Genomic DNA, 24,616 nt, shown 5'->3' with positions numbered 1-24,616 from the left:
CTTATCTCGTGCACTTTGCATCAGCCGCTCCTTTTGATCCTGGCTGCTCCTTGCTCACTGCTCCCTGCTCCCTGCTCCTTGATTACCACCGCCTTTGAGGCTTTGTTATGTGTCGGTCGATTTGTTTTCATTTGAAACTCATTTGCCGCACTTGCGATGCCTTAAAGTGTTTTTGGCGAGGCGGCCCCTTTCTTCTGCCCTCCTCCACGTGCAATTGTTTTCGCTCAATTGGCAAACGGAAAATCGGCAAAGGAAATCCCTGCCGTGTGTGTGGTCCATCAGTGGAGAATCGGAGAATCAGAGCAGTTCAAAAAGCATTGCACTTGGGTGCTCGACTTTGCATATGCTTAACATGCTAGCCCCTGCTGCCTCGGATCCTGATGATGTTGGTTTGGCCCACTGCAGGAGTCTCTGTCCATCTGGTCGCTCATTGGAGATGTACAGTGGGATTTATCAGCACTTTGACTGCTTTTTAACAAACTAGTGTGCTTGCTGCAGCTCACAGAAATACCCTATACAACTTTTAAAGAACTAAATGTATTTAAAGCTTTTTTGTTTGGAAAAAATAGCATTCGGTATAAGTAAGATCTTTAGTTTGTTCTACCCACCGTATCATAGACAATTGTGCGCCCAAATGGATGTCGGTAGCCGAAACTGTTTTGCATGATTGACTGTTTGACATAATGAAACGCATGCGAAACGCAAGCGGAGCCGAAAGCTGGCAAGTAACCAGATTTGGCCGCCCGGCCCCAAAACGCCCCCGCCCCCGCACCCCACCCCTCCTATTCCAATCATGGCCTTACCAGCGGCCCCATTCCAGACCCACGCAGATCAGCATCCGCTCCATCACCGTTGTTTTTGTTGCTGCCGGTGCTTCCACTAATCAAGTGCAATGTTGGCACGGCCACGACCAAGTCCAAGCTGCATACTCTATGCACTGCGAAAAAAAACGCCTAATTAGTGGAGTGTAATGATTACTTATTCTGTTTGTGGACTTATTTCGATACTGTGCAGCTATCTGCATATAAATCATTAGCCACATTGCGTGTTGTTAATGTCTTAATAGATATTACAGATACTTGACTCCCATTGTTTTCTGTGCATTGGGGTTTCTGGGAGCCGGCTCTCTCATTGCGGGCAGTCAGTATTGTGGTTTTGCCTGCTGCCTTTTCTTTTATCAACGCTGGCTCAGATCCGGGCTGTCACTCGCCTCCCGGTGGAAAGTTGGGTCGCTTGGATACTGGGATGCTGTGATGCTGGGATGCTGGGATGCTGGGATGCTGTGATGCTGGGCTGTGGGACCATTGGCCGTTGGCCACTGGCTGATGGTGTTCGTTACGTTGTTGCTGCCCCTGAGCTCTAATCAGTCATTGCATAACATCGAGCAAGGAGCAGGGAGCAAGGAGCAGGGAACAAGGAGAACTCGGTCAGTCAGTCAATCTCACCGGGCCAGAACTAAAACCACACAGAACAGAACAGAGAGTTTCATCGGGTCCAGTTCACTCTGGGGGCTAATGAAAATGAAAATCTGTGTCATTGTGCAGGGTTTGCATATTGAGCAAGTCGAAGGGCGCTCGACAACTGGCTGAATGAATCACTTTCTTCAGCTCAAGGAGCACACAAATTAGCACCTGCACTCTAAGCCAACTAGCCCCTCAAAAAATTGGAGAGAAAGAAAGCCTTAGAAAGCCAATTAAAACATTTATCAGTACATTGGAAATACCACTAATAAATGGGAAGCCTAAGTGGTTGTCAATATATTAATGTACATCACCTAAAATAAAATTTCATAACCATTACAAACTGACAAGCTCTGTTCCCTCACTTGGTGTATTCCCCATTTATTGACCATAATCAATGCAGTGCAGCCAATTTGCAAGTGTGTACAATGCATCGGCATTTGAGCCAAAACCTTTGATTACTGCTCATAACTTATGTATGAGATCGGTGCAAAACGTGTGTGGGCTCCGAGTGTCGGCAGTGTTAAGAGTGCCAAGAGTTGAGAGCCAAAGAAAGATGACAAGAGCGGAGCTATTAAAACAAACGCCCACCGCCGACGACGACGAGTCGGTCTGGATGACATGCATTTGCCGGGCGAAGTGATGAAAGTGTTTCACTATCACCACATACAACGCTGGCGGCACCATCACACGGAGTCCAAAAACAAAAAAAAAGAAGATGAAATAAAAGAAGTCACCCACGCACCACAGGAGCAAATAGAGAAGAGGCCCAAAATCCCGACACAGGAACAGAGAATACGGATCCCAGGCGTTACTAATTCGTGTCACATTTTTTGCCGCTCGTTTCGCCGGGGAAATTTGCTACACTTGTTACACGGTTCACACGCCGGCCGAACATCTTCCGGCTTTATTCTACAGATTTTCCTCTTTTGGCAGTGATATTTGCGGTAGGTCGACGGTCGACATCATCGATCCAGCCAGGCCATTTATCTTCCCAGCGGTTGACATCGATGACAGTAGTCGAAAAGGAAAAGATCCCGAGGATATGGGCGTATAGATGTCTCCTCCGGCATTACTAATTGCCGATTCGTTACGAAAATGTGTGACTTTTGGCAGCTCCCTCAAGTGGGATGCGACTCACTGTGTGGGCGAGGGCAGCGACCACATATTAAGCATGCACCACAGTGAAGCAGCACCACCAGGATGCTGCACTGCATCCAGCTGGGCCATCCAGGAGACGTCAAGCGGTCTGGGGAGGATGGGTACTAAAAAAGAGGGAATAAAGCCCAGGAGTAAGTCGGTCCCTCAACGAAGTTTTCATTGTTCTAAGAAATATTTATAGTCGTACTATGAATTCCTATAAACGTTCACTTTTCCTTACCTCTTTAATCAGAGAAAGCACTTTTTAATATTTAAGCAACAGTTTAGAAATGAGATATTCATAATTACCACTTCCATTCCATTTCAGGGTTTGGCAGCCAGTCAATTCAATGATGTAAGCCCCTGGAATTTCCACCTTTCCCAAACTCTGTGCTCCATCGATAGGAAACTCTGGCCGCAATCTCTCATCGCCGGCTACTCAAATTCGCGGCTTATGGCCAGCTCCTGCCCCACCCTTGAATGTTAATCAGACTTCCCGTTTGCTGGCCACCAGTATCCCCCCTCGGCGATTACGAGAGCAGCTCGAGTTTCACTTAGAATTCCCCTCCCCAGGTGTGCAACAGGGAAGAAGAAGCCCGGCCATCGCCTGGCAATTGAAGCATGGTTTAATGTGCGCCTAACAACGATTGCGTTGAACGCTTTTGGCCATGATTTGGCGTACGCCATTTAATCAGAGATATCTGCAACACCTGCCGCATGCTGCATGCTGCATGCTGCAGCCGCAGCTTATGCAGCTCCTGCAGCAGCAATAACCAGATAAAGAAAAGTAGCAGCAGCAGCAACTCCAAACGCCTGCACTTCCTGTGTGTCTTACGGGAATCGCTGGGAGTGGCACTGCGAGAAATGGGGGGTATTATTAAGACAAGGTATCTATCTATATGAAGATATGTTTATTGTTCATACCAAACTTTACTTCTTTAAGAATTAATATTTAGATATATAGTTGCTGCTAACTACTTCCTTAAGAACTAATATTTAGATATATAGTTGAAGCTAACTACTTCCTTAAGAACTAATACTTAGAAATATAGTTGAAGCTAACTACTTCCACAACTTTACATCTAAAAATGTACATTATTTTCTCCCAGTGCGGAGGAGTTGCTCTGGCCTCTTGGCCTTGGCATGCCACATAGTAACTGGAATCGCAATGGATGCGGTTGGAGTGGTTGAAGTGGTGGCACAGGGCGGCGCTGTTGGGGCAAAAATTAATTAAGTTGACTTCTGGCATTGGCAATGGTACGAGTCCAGCACCAGCACCGAGTCCAACTCCAACTCCAACTCCACCTCCGAATGACTGGCCATCAATTGCGAGCGGAAGTCGTAAGTTTTGGCATTCGGCTTTCCGGACTCTCTGCCCCAGTGCATTATGAAAAATGAGGAAAAACTAACGAGCCGAGTGGAGCTGCACTGGCGCCGCATGGAGTTGGCCCAATCAGGCGCACATGTTGCCAGTGGAGCCGCCATCGCCGCCGCCTAATTGATGAACTGCTGAAAAGTGTATCCCGAGTACATCCCGATTCACATCCACATCAACAAACCAGCTCACCGAGATCTGTGCGTAGGCGCGGAAGTATTATTTACAAATTGATTAATTGTTGTTTATTGGAAGACATAGCCGTAGTCAGAGGCAGACGACTTTAGTTGGCTTGATAAATGAACTTGGCCCTGTGTGGCCCCAGTTCTCATCGATGGTGTCACTCTGAGGTCAGGCAATCAGTCATAAGCCAAGCAAGCACACACTCACACACACCTCGATTGCAAGAAATGCAATTGGTAAAATACCTATGTCTGGCTGGGGAATTAGCCCAGTTGCCCAACCAAAACTGTCGCTCCAAACTGTCATGCCAAGCCATTCAGCCAGCATTCAGCACAATAAAGAGAATGACTGACATTTGTAATTGATTTTCAAAGCGCCTTAGCTTTGGCTTACAGCACATTAGCGGTCGGTGAATGGGCAAATGGATATGGGCGAGGTTTTTCCATTTTTGGCCGGAATGCAGTGGAAAATCATTCTAAGCCAAGTAGTTCGTCAAATTGCATCACTCACATCTACTCGGGATTATCTAACTTCAATCGCTGGTTACTATCTGTTAAAGTGCTTTCGCTTGTCGCTCGATTCTTATCAAATAAGTTGTCTTACTTTTTACACTCCATTCACATCTCGATCGGCCGAACAACATTCACGCACGGCGGAAAGTAAAACTTGTCATAAAAATTAAATTCGAATCGCAGTTTTACGAGCAGCCACACAATTGCAGACAAACTTGTAGGCCCAACTCAAATGGATGTAAAATGATTTTAGGGCCATCATTAACATTATCGCTGTCGATAAGCAGCTAGCAGCTGGGCGGTCCGCAGCACCCATCTTACAATCCGAAACCCTAATTCAAAAGCCCAGCTCAACACTTTCTTTGGCTTTTATGGACTCGAATTTAACGCCGCTTGTTGCCAGTTGTTGCTGGCCCTTTTAATTAAAGGTAAAACCAGGTTAAGTATTGAGCAAAAGCGCAGCATGATGCTCAGATGGGGCTAATTAAAAGCGCGTAAATCTCGACCTATCTCGGCCAATCTCTAGAAACACCCATCAAATCGAAGTTCATTAGTTGTGAAAACACGAGTCGGCGAATCTCGCAGCCTGTTTGATTTGTCGCCCATCACATATTGCCATACTTTCCTTCAGGCCAATGCAGCTGCCAGCCTGGAAATTATGCTCGCTGTTCACCTTCGCTTTTGGCCAACTGGCTTGCCAAAAAAAAGACAAATTTCGTCTCGCTCAAAATCCCAATTCGAAATGCGTGTCGAAGACTGGAACATCATGGAACGAATTCCCAAGCCAAGCCGTACAGGACAAATGCCGAGCGTGAAAATGCGTTTTCCCTTTGTCGAGAGTGCCAGCGAAGTTCAAGTGTGAAAATCTCTTGTGTGCATTGGCATTTCGCATCTGCGAAAATTCCAATGCCCAGCTGAGAGGCGAAATCGCTTGATTGGATTAAAGCCGTGGAAAAGGTGCATAAATGCCTGTTTCCCGTTTACTTTTCCAAATGGCACCCCACCTTCCACAATTAGCACTCTCGCCTGGTCTTAAGTAATCTATTCAACTACACCGAAACTGGGTCATTTCGTTATAATAATTATAATTATTATTAAAAAAGTTGCCCAGCCGAGCCACACCTTAAGCGCGGGAGATTGTAATGGTCTGGAAGCGATTTCATATTTCATACGACTAATGAAAACTCCCCGTCGTGTTAATGAGTCAAAGTGCTGAAATTATTTGCATTCACTTTTGCCGCTCGATGTATTAATTTATTGTTGCTGTGCACGAAAGTTCATAAATCAGCACAAAGGTGTTTCAATGAAGCCGAAGACAAAAAAACACCCCAAAGCTGAAATGGAAATCAAAACGAAAACAAAAGCATTTGAGGCGCCGCATCTCTTTTTGGCCAGAGAAAAACGCTGAAGTGCAGCGTACGCAAAAAGTTGGCCATTCAAATTAAGCCAAAATTAATTGCGGCCTGGCGAAAAATCGACTTAAACAAAACTAGTTTTTGCTGCGAAATGCTGCTAGCTAATTGAAAATATATATCACGCATGCCACATGTGGGCCGCGTATGCAGATGGCCGGCCACGCCCCTTCTGCCCCCTTTCGTGGTGGTGCAATTGCAGTTGCAATTGCAATTGCAATTGACGGTGGGCGCCAGCCAATATGAAACTGGTTAGCGGTGCAATTTATTTACTGCAAAGCAAAGCGGCATGAAATCGCAAAATTATATAGTGCAGTTCATTTAAATTCAGAGCAACTTAATGCAAAATGCATTTCTGACAGTCGCTCTTTCATTACCTTTCGATCCAACGCTGAGTTTTGAATAATAATTAGTCTAGTTTTAACAAATGACAAAGGAAATGTGTGGCATTCCCTACTTATTTTTATATATTTATCTATCAGCTTTGCAGAAATTAAATATGATTTCTTTGAGTTGCCATCAGTCGTGTGTTAGATAACTATAATTTGCATAAGCTGCATAGGAGTTATTCCTTTTTTAATCTCTTCTAAGTCCGTAAACATTACAAATCAAAATATGTGAGTTCCGAGCATTTAAAAACTAGCAAACAGTTGCTCAACTGAATTTGATTGCGGTATTAATGGGCAATTCATTGCGGGAAAGCAAATAGATTATATCGCCGAGTAAACAGCGTAAACAGGCTAATGGTCATATGCAAAGTACGAAAAGCAGCGAATTTTCAAGCCATAACTTCCTGTTGGCCAAGCGGCAAATTTACGAGCTCAATTGTTAGATACGGATACCATTCGGCCGCAAACATGATCAATTACAGTGCGAATGCGAATGCGAAATGCTGCCAAATGCTGCCAAATGCTGCGAAAAGCAGACACACAGAGCCACAGAGCCAAAGGAAAATAAACAGTGCTGGCTGATATGCTTGGCGTTTGTTTTTTGCCCAGATGATTGGGATTCGAGTACTGGATACTAGGGTGCTGTGGGCGCGGTTCATGTGAGTAATCCGCGGCTACAGGCGGAATATGCCGCAGACTGCAGTTGTTGTTTCGCCCCGGCTTGATTAATCGTGGCTAGTTGCGAGTGGCAATGGCGAAATTAGCCGGGCCAGATAGCGCTACGGGCTCGAAATTGCTGTCGTTTTCAACACCCACATGCTACTCTATATACTAGTAGTGTGCAGTGTTCAGTATGTATGTGGATTGGTGTGGTGCTGGGTATTTTAACATACACATCCGACAGCCCTGAACCGTGCGACACAATTATGCAAATGCGGCAGCGGGGCTGTGCGAGAAACAATGTAGAGAAATCATTACGAGACGAGACGAGACTAGACGCAAATTAATTACGACCTGCAAATGCATCTGGCAATCGAGTGGGAGGCGCCTTGTTCTGTCACGCTAATGAGACAATTGCAATTGTTTGCCCACAACTTTCATCTGCTGCGTTTTGTGCCACTCGCATGTTTGTTGGCCATGTTCGCTTGTCTTTCAGCCATTAAGATGCAGCTTACTCGCCTGTCGCTCCGCAATGACAGCTCCGTCAGCAAAGCGGGCTGTGCCAAATGCAACTAGCAACTTGCAACTTGCTACTTGCATCTTGCAACTTGCAACAGCAGCAACGGCAGCAGCGGCAACAACACCTTGACATGAGCCCCAACTGACCCAATTCTCAGCATCCCGGCATCTCAGCATTGTCAACGTTGTCGTAATGTGACATAAGGTGCAGGCAATTTCAGCTTCAATTACACTGAACAACAGCGACTTAGAACCGCAGACACGCTTGTTTTTCGAGTTAATGCCACGGTGTGAAGCAAGTAGCAAGTTCTTACACAGTGAGAAGCTATATATATCTCTTTCCTTTGCTGATCAGTGTCGCTGCAGCTTCTCGCTCGTTGTAGCATCTTAATTTGTTAAGTGTCTTGCTGCGAGTGCAATTGTTGCTGCTGCTGCTGCTGCTGCTGCTGTTGCTTACTGTTGGGTATTGTATTGCCTGACTGTCTGGCTTAGTTAGGCAACTGTCATCATTATTTTTTCCAATATGCATTTAACGTTTTTATGGGCATGCGTGTTTGTGTCTTTTGACTGCGACTTGAAACCTTGGCTGACCAGCAGCCTAATCAGCATCTCATATTGATGCAGTTGCTGCTGCTGCGGCTGCTGCTGCATGTAGCACGCAATTGTTGGCCATTGTTTGGCAGGTCTCCCTACGCCGTATCCTTGGCCATTGAACTTGCTTTCGTGACACTCATCATCATCGGCAACAGCGTCATCACAGCCGTTGTTTATATATCATAGACATTTTCCGCCGAAGCCTTTGGCTCAGCTCCAGCGGCAATTGACGTGGCTTGACGTCTTAATTCTCTCGTCCAGCGACCACAACGCGTCGCCAAGGCACTTGAGCCAACTCCAGCTCGGCTGCCTCTTACACTGGGAGAAAGTAGGCATGAATAGCTGATTACCTATTTGCATTTCAGTTAAATGTAATGAGCAATACTGCAACCCATTTTGAGAGTCAAAGACAATACTTCTTTGGGCATACTTGGTAGCATTTTATTTGTAATAGATACCCCTTTTTTCCAAGTGCACTTTCGGCCAATCTACGTGTGTGTGCGTGCAGCGTCGACGCCTTCCGCACACACACTCGATGGCGTCTCATCTCCCATCGGTTTTCGGTTACCATTAATTGCAATTGCGTGTCCCAAAGCTGGCTGCTCATTGTTTGTTTTCCCCTTGGCCAGATTTCCCCGCCGGAATATGCCTGCATATGCTGCCAATAATGCAGTTTTTGGCCCTACGCTGGGTAAATAAACATTGATCTTGAAAACTTTTATTTACCCAAGTCATCGGCACCGTCATCACCATCCTCATCATCTTCCGTTGGGCATTGTTTTCTTTGCTGATTGCTTTGTATGATTGCAGATGACAGAATGTCGTATGCTGAGATGGTTTTCAGCATTTTTTTTTTGCAAAACTTAAAATGCTTATGCACCGCGGCGAGGTGTTGATATTTGCATATTAAACACGAAACGCTTTTTTATGTGCCCAGGCTAAATAAGCTGACTGCCTAATGAGCCCAATCACGTTAATTTCTTCGGCAAATATTGAGCCGACGCAGCTCGTGCGGAAAGTCAACGCCTCGGGGTCTTGGAATCGGAATGGCAATGGAAATGGGGGATATCCTGTGGAGATTCCCGTTTCCATTTCACACATAAGTGACCGCAACTAAGCGGAATTCGATCCATGGGCGTAGCCACAAAAACCTTTTTTCCACAATCAAAGGCCCACTGACTAACTAACAAGCAATAGCAATAGCCTGGCAGCACATCGATCTTGTCTATCAATAGCAAATCCAGGCAGGGCGTTGTGCTGTTCGAGTCGCAGCACGTGAGCCAACATCATCAGTGGACTCCCCCAAGAACAACCTGTTGCTGTTGCAGCAGCAGCAACAACAGCAGCAGCAACAACATCAGGCGGCAGCAACGAGAATGACGACGTCATTGGAGTGGAAAAATCACTTCCGCGTATGTGACCAAAGCGAACAGCAGTCAAAAGAATAATGCTGAGCTGGAAAATGCTGGCCAACAAAAGCGGGCAAAAGAGTTAAGAAGGTGCAAGCAAAATATGGCCAACATAACAAAGGTGGGGGGAAAAAAAATTGCTAGAAAATAGTTTGCCATTTTCCACTTTGGCGCTGCAATTTGGCGCGCTGGCGAGTTTAATGCGAATTTAAAATGTTGTCGATGATAATCTATTAATTATAGCTTTGAGCCGCGGCAGCCCAAAAGGTGTTGAGTGAACTGCTGGTGGGTGGATGGATGGTGGATGCTGGATGCTAGATGGTGGATGGTCTTGGCCCCAAAGAACCTGGCATTGCGGTTTCAAATTCCTCTCCTTTTGCGGGCACACGCACATCCCGAATAGGGCATAGAAATGTACAGAAATGTGCACAATAGTAAGCCATTTAATCTTCGTAATTTGCCTTAAATTAAATCAGAGTACACTAAGCTGCTTATCAAATTTAAGAAAAGCCAGCAAATCGCATAATTCGATTTAAGCCGCTTCAGTAATTCCCTTATTCAGCAAGGATATTGCAGCTTCGGCTTATTGATGCCAGAACTAGACTTGTCTTTGCCATTTCTAACTGTCTGCTGCAACGCCCCTCAGCAACACCTTGACCGGTGCACCGCAGCAACACCTTGACGTGGCAGCAACACCAGCAACACTAGCAAGAACAGCAACACCAGCAACACTAGCAACAACAGCAACATCAGGCCAGAATAGAACACACCGGCAACAACTTGTCTAGCAGCATGGAGAAGCAAATTAAGTTGGCACTCTTTAATAAGATGATGATGGCTTGGCTTTGATATATCAGCGCGCCTGGCTGGCTGGCTCGGTTGTTGGATGTTGGATGTTGCCTCTTGGTGTTGCTGCAACGCCCCGGCACGCTGGCCAGTCAACCAACAGGCCACAAAGAGGTGTCGTGCCTGTTGCAGTTGCTCTTGCTGTTGCTGTTGCTGCTGCCTCTTGTTGTTGCACCTCTTCTGCTGCTGCTGCTGCTGCTGCTGCTGCTGCAGTTGCTGCATCTGCCATGACTCGGTGTGGCGAACGGCATTGACAGATTGCAACTGAGCGTGAAAATAGTTCCCATGTCTCAGCTCCGCAGCTTCTAATGCACTTTGGTTACCTGTGCCTGTGTACTTGTACTTGTACTTGTACTTGTACCTGTGTACTTGCCGTTATTGCTGCTGTAGCCGGCAGTCATTATATGGAATTTTTGGATATATCATCTTTCGACCGCTGGCTGACTGACTGGCTTACATGCAACACGAAGCGTTCTCGCGCCGTTGCCGGCGGTTAATTTTCAGCTTTCTGCGGCGGGGACACGTCTGCCAAAAAAAAATGTTTCGTTTTATTTTTGCGATTTTTCGATTTTTCCTGATTTTCGGCAACAGCCTGGTCTGGTCGTTGCAGTTACCAGTCAAGTACTTTTGCTATCATTGCAATTTATCACGGAGCGGCTTGGCATGACGGCGGCTGCGGCGGCGGCGGTCTTTTTGGCCCGGCCAAAACCCCGATCCTTTCATCCGAAAGCCCAGCTCCATTCGTGGCTTGTGTGAGAAGTGTGCGTACGTGTTGCTGATGCCGCCGCACTGATGATTCTCGCCGACAATCGAGGCGGGCGGCGGGAAGCGGGAAGTGGTCGGCGGTTCAGGCGAAGGATGCGATGCTGCTGCCCACTAACAAGCACTCCAAACTAATCATAAAATTATGAGGTCGTCGTCACTTGACACATTTTCCAGCCATTTTCCGAGCTATGCTAAAAATAATTGCGAAAATCAATTTCGCTTATCAGGCGCGTCTTGGGTCACAAGCCAGTCGAGTCAGGTACACAGTCAAAAAAAATTTAATAAATACTCCTTAGAAGTTGTAGAACAAAAAAGTTTGAGTATCTACCATGAGGTATCTACATATGAGTTGAGTATTCCTTAGATTTCAGAAAAGGTTTTTAAAAAATGGATGAGATGTTCAACTATGTTTCTCCCTGTGCATCCGTTAAGGTTGCTGATGCGCACGGACATTTCCCAGCACGATATTGCGATAGCGATGCCGACTGTGAATTTGTTTCAAGTGCATTACTGAATGCATGCACACAGGCGAGCATCGCACAGATAGCCTCACGCTGAAATCCTGATGGACAGTGGGAAATGGTACGAGTTCTGTGCCAAAATACATTGAGGAGCATAGGAGCAGTTGGGGGTAATTGATAGCACTTATCTAAAGCTGAGCAGCTCAGGTGTACAAACGTGTTTTGTTTTGAGTTTTGATTTATGTCATACCATTAACTTTGAATGGGCAAAAGGAAACTACTTAATGCCCATTTATTTTATGTATATTTGGAACAACTCTAGATTTTTAGATTCTAGTATGCACGGAATATTAAAAGGCACCTTCTTATACTTCTCACGGCTGTTTAAAAGTATATGCAAACTATATCCCACGGTGCCCGTTGCTAATTTATGCCACGCATCAGTTTTCGTACTTTATACGCGTTCAGATAGTGCCGCGTCCCATTCGGCGAGTTGGCATTGCAATCGCAATGTCGGCGAACTTAACGCGATTTCATTTCCTTATCATTATCACCTTGGCCCGGACTCTGCGACTCCCAGACCCTCGGACTTTGGGACACGGGCCCTGGCACTCCTCACAATCGCCGAGTGGATCGGAGTGGCAAGGGTTGAGGCCGGGCTTATCTGGGCCGCCTTAACGTAATTTAGCATTTAATCTTGTCTCGGCTCTTAAGTGTCTGCCACAATTTACGCGATGGATGCAGCTTGCAGCTTACAGCTTCGTCCAGAGTCTCCTGGCTGCTGGCTGCTGGCTTCTCCGCCTGATTTGTGGTCCATTCACTGGCTTTCTCGGCCGGATGGCTTTGCAAGCAAATGGGACGCTAGGTTTACACTTGTTACACCGGGCAACAGGTACAGCGCGAGTTCAGCGAATTCCTGTAAAATACGGCTAGCACGCGCCACCACGGAAAAAAAGGGGGCGTGTGCCGCCCTAGGGATTTACTCCTATAGATTTACGACCATTTGTAGGAGGTTTTTCGTGGGCGAAGAAGCCAAGGAAGGCGCATTTCCGGCTAAGCCAAAACGTCAGCGGTCACTCGAGCATGACAAATCGAAGGTTATACCCAGATTTTTCCCAGACGCTTCATTTGCCTGTCGCGACACACGCCGCCCAGGAGGTCCACATCCATATCCGCAGCTCAGCTCCTTTTCCCGGGCTGGGTGACAAACTTTCCCAAAACATCCGAATTTTCTCAATTGATTTTAATGGCCCGCTTCACGCCGCGCACTGGTCAAGGTCGAAACGAATGGCAAACGCGTGTTTAGGTAGCGTGAAAAATCGTTGGGAACGTGGCACTGCGTTCAAGTCGGAGCTGCAGTCGAAGTTGAAGTTGAAGTTGAAGCTGAAGCTGGTGATGAAGATGAAGATGAAGATGGAGCTAAAGTGGCCGCCTCCTAGTTGCCATTTGCATTCGGGCTGTCCAAGGGCCCTCCACATGCGGCCACATCTGAAGGGGGGCACCCAGCCTCGAGCTCCCATCTTCCATCTCCGATTCCCTCGTATGGCAATGAAATTTATGACACTTTCATCACTTCACGCCGCCAACATCACGCACACGGGCGGGCTGCACTTGCTCCAAAGCCCACGCTGCACTAAAAAAAATATTGGGCTTATTACGATATGTATGTTATGTGATTTCTCTGTTTTACGTGTTCCTTAAATCGTCATTTGCTATAAAAAAGTCTAACTAAACAAGTTCCTTTGTCGCTTACATGATTAAGCTTTCATTTTTCAGCAACGACACTTATTAGAAATTTGTTATCAACCTGGGAGGTTAGGTAAATCGTATTGGTTGGGAACAAAAGCCAGTCTAATAGATTTATAAGTTTTTCGAAGTGTAGCAGAAAAGTGGAAGAAGTAGCGGCACCCGAATTAGTTTTGACAGCGCGGCCAAATGTTTACACATGGCTGCCATTGGTGGCAACACCTCCCCAGCGGCTGGAGGATGGGTGGGAATGCCTAGTTCTCCAGCTTGCAGCTTCCAGGGGCACATAAACTACCAAAATATTTTAATTTCAATTTCGACGGTGGGACCCGGGGGGAAAACTCACGCTGGGAGCAAGTGGATCCGAGGATACGTAAGATCGGTGGATCGGTGGTTCGGTGGCTTGACAAATGCAACCGCCAACAATGACGCAGTTGGTGGTGCATTTCTTCGGCATTTCTTTAAAAATAAATTTATGTGGCCGCCTTCGCATGGCTGGGCCTTTGATATTTCCTCGATGCTTCCTCAATGAACTCGCAGCTCCAGTTTTTTATGTGGCTTCTGCGCGCTGCCGTCGAACTAATTGCAAACAAAAAGCGAAAGATACTTTTGTGTTCTGCTTTTTTATGGGGCACCCAAATGCCTCAGTCGCTGCCTTAAATTTCGATCTAATGAAGTTTAATGCGTGCATTTCTCATAAATTATATGAAAAAAAACCTCTTTTTCCCCATCTTCTTTGCTTCGGCTGCCCTTTTGGTGGATCCCGAAAAAACGCACATAATACCCGGGCTTTGTGCGACAGGCAGGCGAAAGTTGGACGGGATACAATCAGGTCTCTACCCCAAATACCCAGTTTTATGCGTTTTTAATATTTCCCTTTATGAATTCTATGTCCGGATTTTGCATAACAATACAGCGGATATCGGTCCACATTTCTGTGGAAAGCAATAACTGGGAAAACAATTCACGGCCTCGGATTTTTAGGGCTCTGAGTCACTGGGTTTCTAAAACCAGACGTTGAGGCGTCAATGAAACTTAGAGTGGGCATTTTGCACATTCAAGGCAAATTTAGGTATATACCTTTTGTCGTAAAGCAATTTTTATTTAATTTTTTTAATTAATAAACTCCATAATGTAAATCTGAATTCCTTTGTTAATGTTTAATTTAGTTTTAATGACAACTAGTTCTGTCGCATTCAATGCCACTTTCCTGCAAATTAGCCCACAAATCCGGATAAATTCCATGATCTCCCTATTGTCTCACTGTCCCTGGATACAAGTGTCCTGATGTATTGTTCCGAAGCCAAAGACCTCACCACGTGTTGGATAAACATAGAGCTCTCATTCTTTTTTTTCACGAAATTCGCCAAACATCTGTCCAAAATGCAGAAATCACATACAACTCGGAATCGCTTCTAATGCGCAGTGAAGAGAGATGGGTTTTCGGCTGGACAAACTTCATGGAATGCCGGGGAATTGTGTGTCATTTTTTATATGACAAGCCCGTTGCAGAGCACGTACTAAGCTGACACAATGATGCAATCATCACGTGCAGCGTTTGTTTTCCAATTCCCATTTTTCCTACGTCGGTTTCCCCACAAATACTATATGCACTATATACTCGTATGCAATCCGGCTCTGGGAGGGAGTGGCATCGAGGGGCTTTGGCCACGCTATATTTATGACGAGGATTTTGGGCCAGCTCGACCAGGTCTCCCTCCATCCCATGCCATTCTGCGGTTTTGTTCGATTACTGGACAAGAATGGAGGAACCCTTTCATATTTTAATTGTCGAGAGTCTTCTGTGCGGCAGCTGGCATTGTGAGGCTTAGCAAAGCGGTACGTGACGGGGCCACACGCGCGACTCTTACAGCCAGCTCGGTGTTTCTGCACCGAACTTGGTATACTGAGCCGAATCCAGATTAAGTTCTACTTCATAAAGTGCAAGACTTGATGCGGCACAATCAGCCTTTATTTTAAAAAAGGGAAAACTTAATCCAATACACCAAAAGAGACCTTAACACGTAACTAACTTATTTATTTTAAAAAGATTTTCCGCTTTAAAGCGCATGCCATTGTTTAACAAAACAGAAGGTATACACATAGTATAAAATACTATTAAAAAATAAACATTTTTCCTATTTTTAATGACCTATTTCCGATTCTTCTCTGTGTAAATAGTGGCATTGGGCCGAAACCACAGTTCGTGTTCCACTGTTGGCCAGTGTATTTGCGCCCAGATGCATCTGATCTGGCTCTGGGCGAGTGCATTGACTTGGCAATTAAAATTCTACAGATATGCGATACATTAATTACTCGCTTCAATTGAAATGCAAATGCCAAAACTCGCCCAGGCTCTCCTGGCTGCTGGAACTCTTTCTACTTTTTTTTAACTTCTTGGCCCGGCTAGCGTGTCTCGGCCAAGTTAAGCATCAGTGGAACTGGGGAAATGTGGCAGAAGAGGCAGAAGAGGCGGAGTCCCAGAGCGAGGGACTAGTTTCCAGGAAAGCAGCGCCGAGATGATTTACAACCAGAAGCGCATTTATTCCGACCGTTTTTCGCTTTGGCAGCAGCGCATACACTCGCACAAAAGTTGACACTTTATTGATGCTCATAAATTGCGACGTCTGGCAGCAATTAAACCAACACGTCCCCAAGGACATGGCAGGACGTCAGTGATTTGTTTACACAGATTAGCGCTGAAAAAACCGGGAGCAGGGAACAATTTTGTGTCAGGTGCGCCAGGTAACAGGGTTCTCACTGCCAGGCACCGAAGCAGCCAGGCAAAACGTCAAAAAGTGCACTGAATTTATGTCGCAGCGATTTACGACGATAGCCGTGCCTTTGCGCAATGTCCTGGTTGTGCCTCCTTGGTCCTCGACAGATCTGATTCCTGAGCCCTTTTGGCCGGCCGTTAGTTAGCCGGAATCCGGAGTCGTATATTCGAGGGACGAGGAGTTCGACAGTCGGCGGTCGGCGGGCAAAAGAGTAAACGTCAACGCCTCTATTTGGGTTACGCCCAGAAGCGGCGGGCTGCTTGTCAAACGCCCACAAATCCGAATCGCAATTCCGGACTGCTCCCTTTTTTTCATTTTTTGGTTTTTCATCCTGGCCATGTGTTGCTGCTGCTAGCCATAAATATTGAAATTTATGTAGTACGCGAAAGGAAGGATGGCCTAACAGGCCAATCACCAAACTCTCGTGTCCTGCTCCCGGTTTATTAGTATTTATTTGTGGGCCTTGCCGCTTCGGCATTGTCAAAGGACCCGATGTTTTATGACCATTGCAAGGCATATAAACAACAAAAAAAAAACCAAAACTTAATCTCCGGATTTATTAGGTTGTGTTCAGGAGTTTGATTGGTTGGCATAACAATCGCAATAAGAATTTAAATGACAACGCAACAAGTATACCGGTGCCTAATGCACCGCACCATTTGTCAAAACATGTCATTTTGGCGGAAAACAATTTAACAACATTTAACCAAAAAGCCAGCTCGGCCGGCCAATCAACATAAATTTCAAGCGCAGTCAGACGGCCGGCTAAAATGCTAAAATGCTAAAACGCTAAAACGCTAAAACGCCTGCCGCCCAAATGGCCATTTGTGTGTGGCTGAAAAGTGAAAGTCTAATGTGGTTCAACTGCCTTCTGGTACACGGTGCGATACACAGCCCATGTATCCAAAATCCACATGTCCTCCCCCGCCTCGCGGAGCTTGTAATTTTGTGGCGAAAACTTTTATTACGATAGGATTTGTTGAATTTTTGTTGTTTGTTAGCCGACTGCCCGGCCGGCCAGCCAGTTAGCCGTTAGAGATCGAAATGCAAATGGCCGAGACAAGCGGCCAAGCATTTTGTTAGACAGAGCGCCCAAGTGGGGTCGACGGGCTGCCAAATCAGGTTGAGTTGGCCGTTTTGGCTATGCTTTTGGCCCAAATCGCTCCAGTTATGTCAAGAGGGAAATAAAAGCGAGTAAGCCGGCGCAAAGCCCATGCAAAGCCATGAGGTAACTCAACGGAAAATTGCATGCGGGAAAACAGGGAAATGCGCTGCGTATTTTCCGCAACGCCTTGTAAAGCAAAGTGTTGTATATGTCCGCCGGCCGTAGACACCGCGGTCGTAATCTGTCTTAAGTTGGACCAGCAAAAATATTTTGCTTGGCTAAAAAAGTTTCGAGCAGTTTTAAAGAAACTCTCAATGGCCAGCTATTACAATTTCCCAATATCTCTACCACCAACTCAAATTGCAGATCATAAATCTTGAACTCAACTCCAGCGGACAGAAAAAAAAAAACAGGCCGAGAATTTGATTTGACATATCAATAATTTATAACAAAATTATAGTTTGCATTGCCAAGCCCCAGACATACACACACACATGAACACGTTCACACAAATCGAAGCACCGGAACTGCTGCCGGCTGGTAATTACCACCAAAAAGCTGGCCATAAAGTGTCGGAGTTGGCCGGAATATCGGCGGGACTCAATGAGTTGTCTATGCCAGCTCCACATTGCGTCGATTAAAATCGGTGTTAAAATTTATGCAAGCGAGTTTTTATGCGATTTCTATCGACAAATGCTGCGGTAACAAGTTTTGCCCGATTATTTCTGATGCCAATACCGATGCAGTTGCCTTTTCTGGCCATTTTCGGCTGCTGTTCACGTGTGTAATTGTGGCTAAACAAGCAATTTATTGGCCCCGATTGGAAATTGGCAATCCCCCTATCAACAAACGATGGGAAAAATATTGTATTATTGTCTGCACTAGGCCTACCCATTTTCCACTGGGGCATTCCGGGCGCCCAAATATGGCAGCCAAAAATGTATCGCCATCTGACCGAATCGACACCTCCACAAACCCGCTGCCCCCCCTCAACGAACGAGCAACTACCGTTTGCATGGAGGCTTTATTAATAGAAATAAATCAAGTTTTGTGCACCGACATCAATTAGCCGCAGCCGAGGCGAAATTCAGCAACGGCTTCCTACCCACTGGCGTCAGATACAAATGTATCTGAATCTGTATCTGCACAAGCTTGTTGCCGCTGCCGCTGCCACTGCCGCTGCCGTTGCGGTGTTGGTTGCCGGTCGTGTTACAGCCGCCACATATGTTAATAATTTGCAAAATGCATTTGTCTGGCGATAACACGCAGGTGATACAGCGTATGGCACCTGAGATCTGTCAGAGCCAATCCCTTGATTCCGATTCCACTGGCGCCTGCAGTTTTGCTCGCAATTAGCGCAGTCGGATTTCAATTTGAGTTCGGATCGGGGATTTGGTCTTATCGCGACTTATAAAGCTATCAGTGCACAAGGCTGAGAAGATACAACCCTGTCATAAGTCAGAAATGAAATCGGAGACCCAAACGGGACCCCAATCAATGGGTGGAAGCTGCCTCCATTAGATAAAAATTCACTGGCCCATAGATAAAGCCTTAAACGCATCGATGCATTCCACCGATATGGCGACAGACAGCGGCCAATTCATAATTCGTGAAGTTGGTTTTTGGGGCCTACACTGGGAAAAGTTACATAAATATTAGCTTCAATTCATGAAGTAGTTTCTACTCTTTATTTCGCCTTAAATAACTAGCGATTTCTGGATTTGAATGATATGGTTTTCCAGTGAAAAATCAGTGCATATTGAAACGACTGCAATCACATATGCTTTTTTTCCGGTGTATCAGCAACAATGTCGCGCAGGCGTAACTCGAAACCAGAGGGGACATACTCGTAAATCGCCGGTCTGAAGGGAAAGAGGGAAGAAAACAAAAAGCGTACAGAGAACGAGCGCAGCCGAAACGAATATTCGTTTTTCTGGTTTTTATTTCATCGCCCAGCGAAGAAGAGGTAGGGCATATTTTTAATTTATATTTCGTTAATTTTTATATGAAGAGTTGACATCCAGACGCACCGTTCTTGGCCCGATATCTCCACGTTCGTCGCCATCAGCAGCCGCATGCCGTCCTCGACTTTGGTCTTCGTCTTGGCCGTTATCGCCCGTTTAGGCAACGCCGCTGGGAGCACAGACTCCAGCTCCAACTTCGAGTCCAAGTCCAACTCCAACCCCAATTCCAATTCCGAATTGGACCCCGAGTCAGACTCCAACTCCCATTATGATAAATCATTTTTGTTTTTATTTCTTGACATGTTTCCCTGCTCTCAAGTCATCCAACCTTATCGCTGTCTTCTGTGTGTTCTACCGGAAAAAGTGGCATATGATCTTTAGTCATATAAAATATAAAAGTATATATGTATATGCGGAGGACGCCAAAATAATTTATAATGGCTGCTAAATTGGCAAAATGCTTTCAATATTCTATGTTAAATTCGGACACAGCTTTCAGCCTTTTAAGACTTTTCAGCTCATAGAAATATGAGCATACAACCAGATCGATGTAGATCAAAATTCCTGCAAATGACAGTTTTATTAGAAAAGACATTATTACAATGGATTTACTTACCAAGAGGCAGAAGATATATAACAAAGCTTTCGAATTCTATGCCGTATATGATGGCGGTCAGCAGATAGAATGATTCCACAGAAATGGGAGGTATTTGCGCCAGTAAAAACAGGAACAGAAATTCATATTTCTTCTACAAGAGAATTTCTAAGATCGTTTAAGTAAGTGTGAAAGATAATTACCAGAATAGCTCCGAGCAACAGAAGCAGAGTTACACAGGCCATAACGATGAACGAAATGCCCAGTACCCAAAAGCCTCTAGTTTTCTTTTCATATTCGCGAGTGGTAAAGTCGATAGTAGCTCTTCGAGAATTTACCATTTGATAGTGCATAAAGTACGCCATCAGGCTGTAGTACAGGATTATCCATAGTGAACCTATAATGCAACCAGTACGCGGTCCAAAGAAATAGCAACAGCCCAGAAGTATGGCCATTTTAGTGTATTCCGAAAAACTTCTGATGCTTAAGGCAAAGTAATGCTGCTTAAATATTTGTTAAGGAGCAGTAAATGTGATCAGCAATTCAACGCAGATTTCACGTGCTGATAATTATTGCTTTCGAGGAATTAAATTAGGTTACAAGTGTCAAATACGTTGACCCTGCAGAGTACGAAACGTAAGCGAACATTTAGGAATTCGGTTTTAACTGGCCCATGATTCATGCGGTGAATCGACCCACCGACCGAGTTGGTCGACTACAGTTGGATTCGAGACAATTTAAAGACCGAACCTGAAACAAAACAAAAACCAAACCAACCAAAACCCAACTGATAGCATCGCGCAAAACGAAATGCCATAAAAAAGATCAGGGCAACTCCTCGCTGCGAGTGAGTTTTGCAGAAAAATTAAGAAATTCATAAGTTCCCTCTGTGTTTTCCCGCAAGATTTTATGTGATTCCACTTGGACCTGCTCGAATATGAATGTAGATGTGGATGTGGCAACTGCCTCGTACGTGTGGCAAAGAGCCAAAGGCAGGGCCCACTTCCAGATCCTGATGCAGATTGAGATTGGGTCGACGGAAGAACTTGTTGATCGCTGTGAGTTGTGGCTATAAGAAGTACGCAAGTAAGCCAGTACTCAACTTGCCATTGAATGGAATACCTCCGCCATAGAAATCTGTCGCCCCCACAGAGATCCAAAACTGAATGCATGGGCGCACTTCGGCACAGCGCTAATGTGACACTAAACTGATGTAATAAAAAATCCGCTTATCGCGCTAACAAAGCCCCCCAAAGCGGGCCCAAATATAAAGCTAAATACCACTGAGACCCCAGTCGACTACAATATGAAATTTCATACTGACTGACAGGTCAGCCCACGAACACACAAATGAGTGAACCAAAATCAAATCAAATCAAATCAAATATCAAATCGACTTGAAATGGGGAATAGAAGAAGTCGTCGAATTACGGCAAAGTCCCCGAGTGACTTTGATATTCTGTTGTCAGTTGTCAGTTGTCAGGTGCCCAATTCGAATGTCAATGTCGGCCTGATTGTCCCAAGAACATGGCCTCCTCATATGGAAAAACGCGTACAAATATTAAATTATTATGGCAGAGCAATATTTTTGTAATTTCTCTGCGATCAACGAGAAGGAGGCGGCAGAGAAGGCGGGGCTGTGCACCGCACCTCTGAAAACATTTGGCGAGGAGGGGTAAGAGATAACTCGTTTCGGTTCGAGTATCGACCATCGATCAACTTCGAGTGCCCGTACTTCAATTATGCGTAATTTAAAAGAAATTAATGTCGTGCAAGAAATTACTTTTCGGTCTTTGGTTTTTGGCTTTTTCACCGCTGCCTTTTTTATTTTTTTCGGTTCAAGACAACATTTTAAGAGCGGCGGACGCGCAAAATGTATAACTGCGCTCATGTACGGGCCACATAATCATAATATTTATAGTATTGGCATTAAATGCCGGTCGCGCCCAAAAAACACAAATTGGAAAGGAAAAAATTACTTCTTTTATGCCGGGGATAAAATCCCCAAAATTCCTCAATTAAAGTTTATACCTGTAGACGTTTTTTTTCGGGACATTGGTATTTGGCAAAGTTTTCTCTTTGCAGCCAAAACTTATTAGGTTGATTCATTTTCTTGCTGGGTCTCAAAACAGATGTAGTGAAAAATCTATATCCAACATTAGTTTCTGTAATCGGAGATGAAGAACATGGCCCAAAGGTTGGCAGTCAACATTTTTCTCCCTCACATGGCCATATCTCAATCTGGCAATTTCTCATCCGGGTGGCCAAGTCGATTGCTATGCTTTTTGGCTTATTCCCGAAAAATGCGAAGAGAAAACAACATAACCCTCAATTATGATATATATTTTATGAGAGCACTCGAGGAACCGATGGCAAAACAGCGAGACTGAAACTGAGAAAGAACCTCTGGGCCAAGTTAACACACTCAAGATACACCGACAACCCACACAGGGTATAACAATAAAATAAAGTGCAGTTAACACATGACTTGGCGCAAATAGTGTCACATTTTGATAAATGACACTCGTTTGTCAAGCAGGCACCACATCCACATCCACATCCACATCGCCATCCACAACCACATCCACTTACTTGGCCCAGATACTTTGCGGTTCGCGAGTGTGTCGACCTCTCTGTGGCCGAAAAATTACCCCCCAAAAAGGCAGCGTTTAAGCCAAAATCGTCTTGTCAAGTCTGGGCTCTTGTCAGTCTCAAAGGTTCTCAAAGGTGTTTGCAGCGAATTACCCGCCCCGAACAGCCAGAGGAGCCATCTTGACGGATGGGCCAAACAAAAAAAAGAGGAGGCTTCGACCGAGGGACAGCTTTATTATGTCTTAATTCGTACTGGCCATGGGTAGAAGATCCATAGCCGTATCCTCCAGTGGGTCAACTTTCGTTTCGGGGCGTGTTATCCGCGCGTTGGCCAGAGCTGTTAAAAAAATTGAATTAAATTTGCCGAACGCGCAAATTAATTTCGCATAATGCGTGGGGCAAAATGCTTGGCTGGCTTGTAATTTCTTAATATTGAACTTGTACTGCACAAATATGCGGATATACTGGCCACTTTCCATTAGGTGGTCGCTGTTTTATGGGCGCGGCTGGTTGGCCAAAACTTTACCGCTAGAACCCGATACAGGGCGGCATCGAGGGGCTCAAGATGATCATCTGCCGTTGCTTTCCGGATGGCTGGATGACTGGATGACTGGATAGCTGGATGACTGGATGGCTGGGTAGGTGTAACCATAAAGTTCGCGCTTGCAGACCAAAGTGAAAGAACGAGTTTGCAGCAATAACAATTACAAACACTTAGGCCGCAGCCAACTTCGTTGCTTTTGGGCGTGGTTGATTTGTCAAAGAGGCTCGCTTTAGGCCAAGACGTTCTGCTTTTTGGCCCGAAATGGTAAGATATATTTAGATATGCATTTCTGAAACCTATAACATTTAATTGCCAATAGAGTATCGCCACAGCGGCGCAATAATCCCCCCTTTCAGCCGGTTATGACTTCGAAAGTGGCACAAACTAATGCAGTAGGCAGGGTGCACACAATGCATTCACCATTTGATAGTCAATAAATTTAAACATTAGCCAGCGACTCCAATTCAACCTGCTGGCATTGACAATGTCGCAACGTGTTAAAAATAAACGTTTGTAAAATTCATCGCACTAATCCAGCATATCATGATAAATTATGACTTAAATCAGCTTTTGTCACATTTTCAACTCATCGTCAACTCGATGTGAACAGAGGAAATTTGTCACTGGCTAAACAGTTTAAGGTATTTGGTCTACAAAAAAGGTGTTAGCCGCCAAATAATAATTTGAAATGGTAATAAAACAGCTGCCATTGGAAAATTATTCAATATGTTCGGGCTTAACTAGGCACTGGTAATTCGATCACTCGAATGAGCGACATAATATGGCAAATAAATACAAGTGTAAAACATCTGTTTTTAAATTTTTAACATGCTCCAGAAATGTTTAAGACAGCATTCTAGACATAACTCATGACTTACAGAGTGGGAATTAAAAACCGAGATTGCTGTATAGATATTTATCTCTAAGAACCCCTATTTTCGGTAGCACTAATTTCTTCCAGTGCTTCCGTTGCCCATTCACAAAAAGCGCATCGTCTTTTCTTAAGCTCACAAAATGATGCATTTTCCTATGCAACAGTCAGGCGGCAACGACATAATTTAGACTTTTCGCCCTGGCAGCCACAATCCCTCCAGTTCTCCATCCATTTTCCCCGGGTAAAAGCCAAAAGAAAACGCTTTTCCCCCACACACCTCCACTCCCGTGTCGCATTGTCTGGTGAATTAAGTGCAAACATTAGCAGAAAACAAAGCCCAGCCGAGATGATGATGATGTGGAGATGCTGATGAAGACGATGTTGGGCGGTGCTGATAATACCCCATGGACTTTACACCTAGGCAAATGGAACGTGATAGAGCTTTTTCACTCGTTGCGTTCACGCCGCTCGTGCAAATGATTATCAATCATTTTGGGATTAAAATTCCTTGTGGTGTTTTGTCACACATTTCGTTGTGTTTCTCCTCCAGGAGAGTGAGATATACTTAGCACGTATATATTTATAGAAATGGATGGCTGCATCGGGTGTACAACATTGTGTCTCGGATCGCCATCAATATAAACTGCGGCGGTATTTAGCATAAAAAAGTCTTTCACAAAGCGGCCCTCAAATG

The 24,616-nt window shown here is 45.1% G+C and overlaps 2 protein-coding genes across 3 annotated transcripts; both read right to left on the bottom strand.

Moving 5' to 3' along the window:
* Window positions 1-1,202: 1,202 nt before the first annotated feature.
* On the bottom strand, window positions 1,203-10,721 carry LOC122756434 (putative uncharacterized protein DDB_G0291608). Its single transcript, XM_044005889.1, has 3 exons — window positions 10,601-10,721; window positions 2,602-2,725; window positions 1,203-1,359 (listed from the first exon to the last, which is right to left on the bottom strand). Exons 1-3 carry the CDS (start codon window positions 10,719-10,721, stop codon window positions 1,203-1,205), a joined length of 402 nt encoding a protein of 133 aa, XP_043861824.1.
* Window positions 10,722-19,247: 8,526 nt separating this feature from the next.
* LOC120445517 lies at window positions 19,248-20,457 on the bottom strand. 2 transcript variants are annotated; one of them, XM_039625975.2, is made up of 3 exons: window positions 20,116-20,444; window positions 19,934-20,066; window positions 19,248-19,881 (listed from the first exon to the last, which is right to left on the bottom strand). In XM_039625975.2, the coding sequence occupies exons 1-3, from the start codon at window positions 20,365-20,367 to the stop codon at window positions 19,781-19,783; spliced, it is 486 nt and encodes a 161-aa protein (XP_039481909.1). In that variant the 5' UTR covers window positions 20,368-20,444; the 3' UTR covers window positions 19,248-19,780. The 2 variants fall into 2 exon arrangements, with proteins under 2 accessions (XP_039481909.1, XP_039481910.1); XM_039625976.2 differs by lacking the exon at window positions 19,934-20,066 and having other exon boundaries at window positions 19,248-19,668; window positions 20,116-20,457.
* Window positions 20,458-24,616: the final 4,159 nt, after the last annotated feature.

This window comes from Drosophila santomea, chromosome 2R (genome assembly GCF_016746245.2).
Source record: "Drosophila santomea strain STO CAGO 1482 chromosome 2R, Prin_Dsan_1.1, whole genome shotgun sequence".
Taxonomy (NCBI): Eukaryota; Metazoa; Arthropoda; class Insecta; order Diptera; family Drosophilidae; genus Drosophila; species Drosophila santomea.
This window is presented reverse-complemented; position numbering and strand designations above follow the sequence as displayed.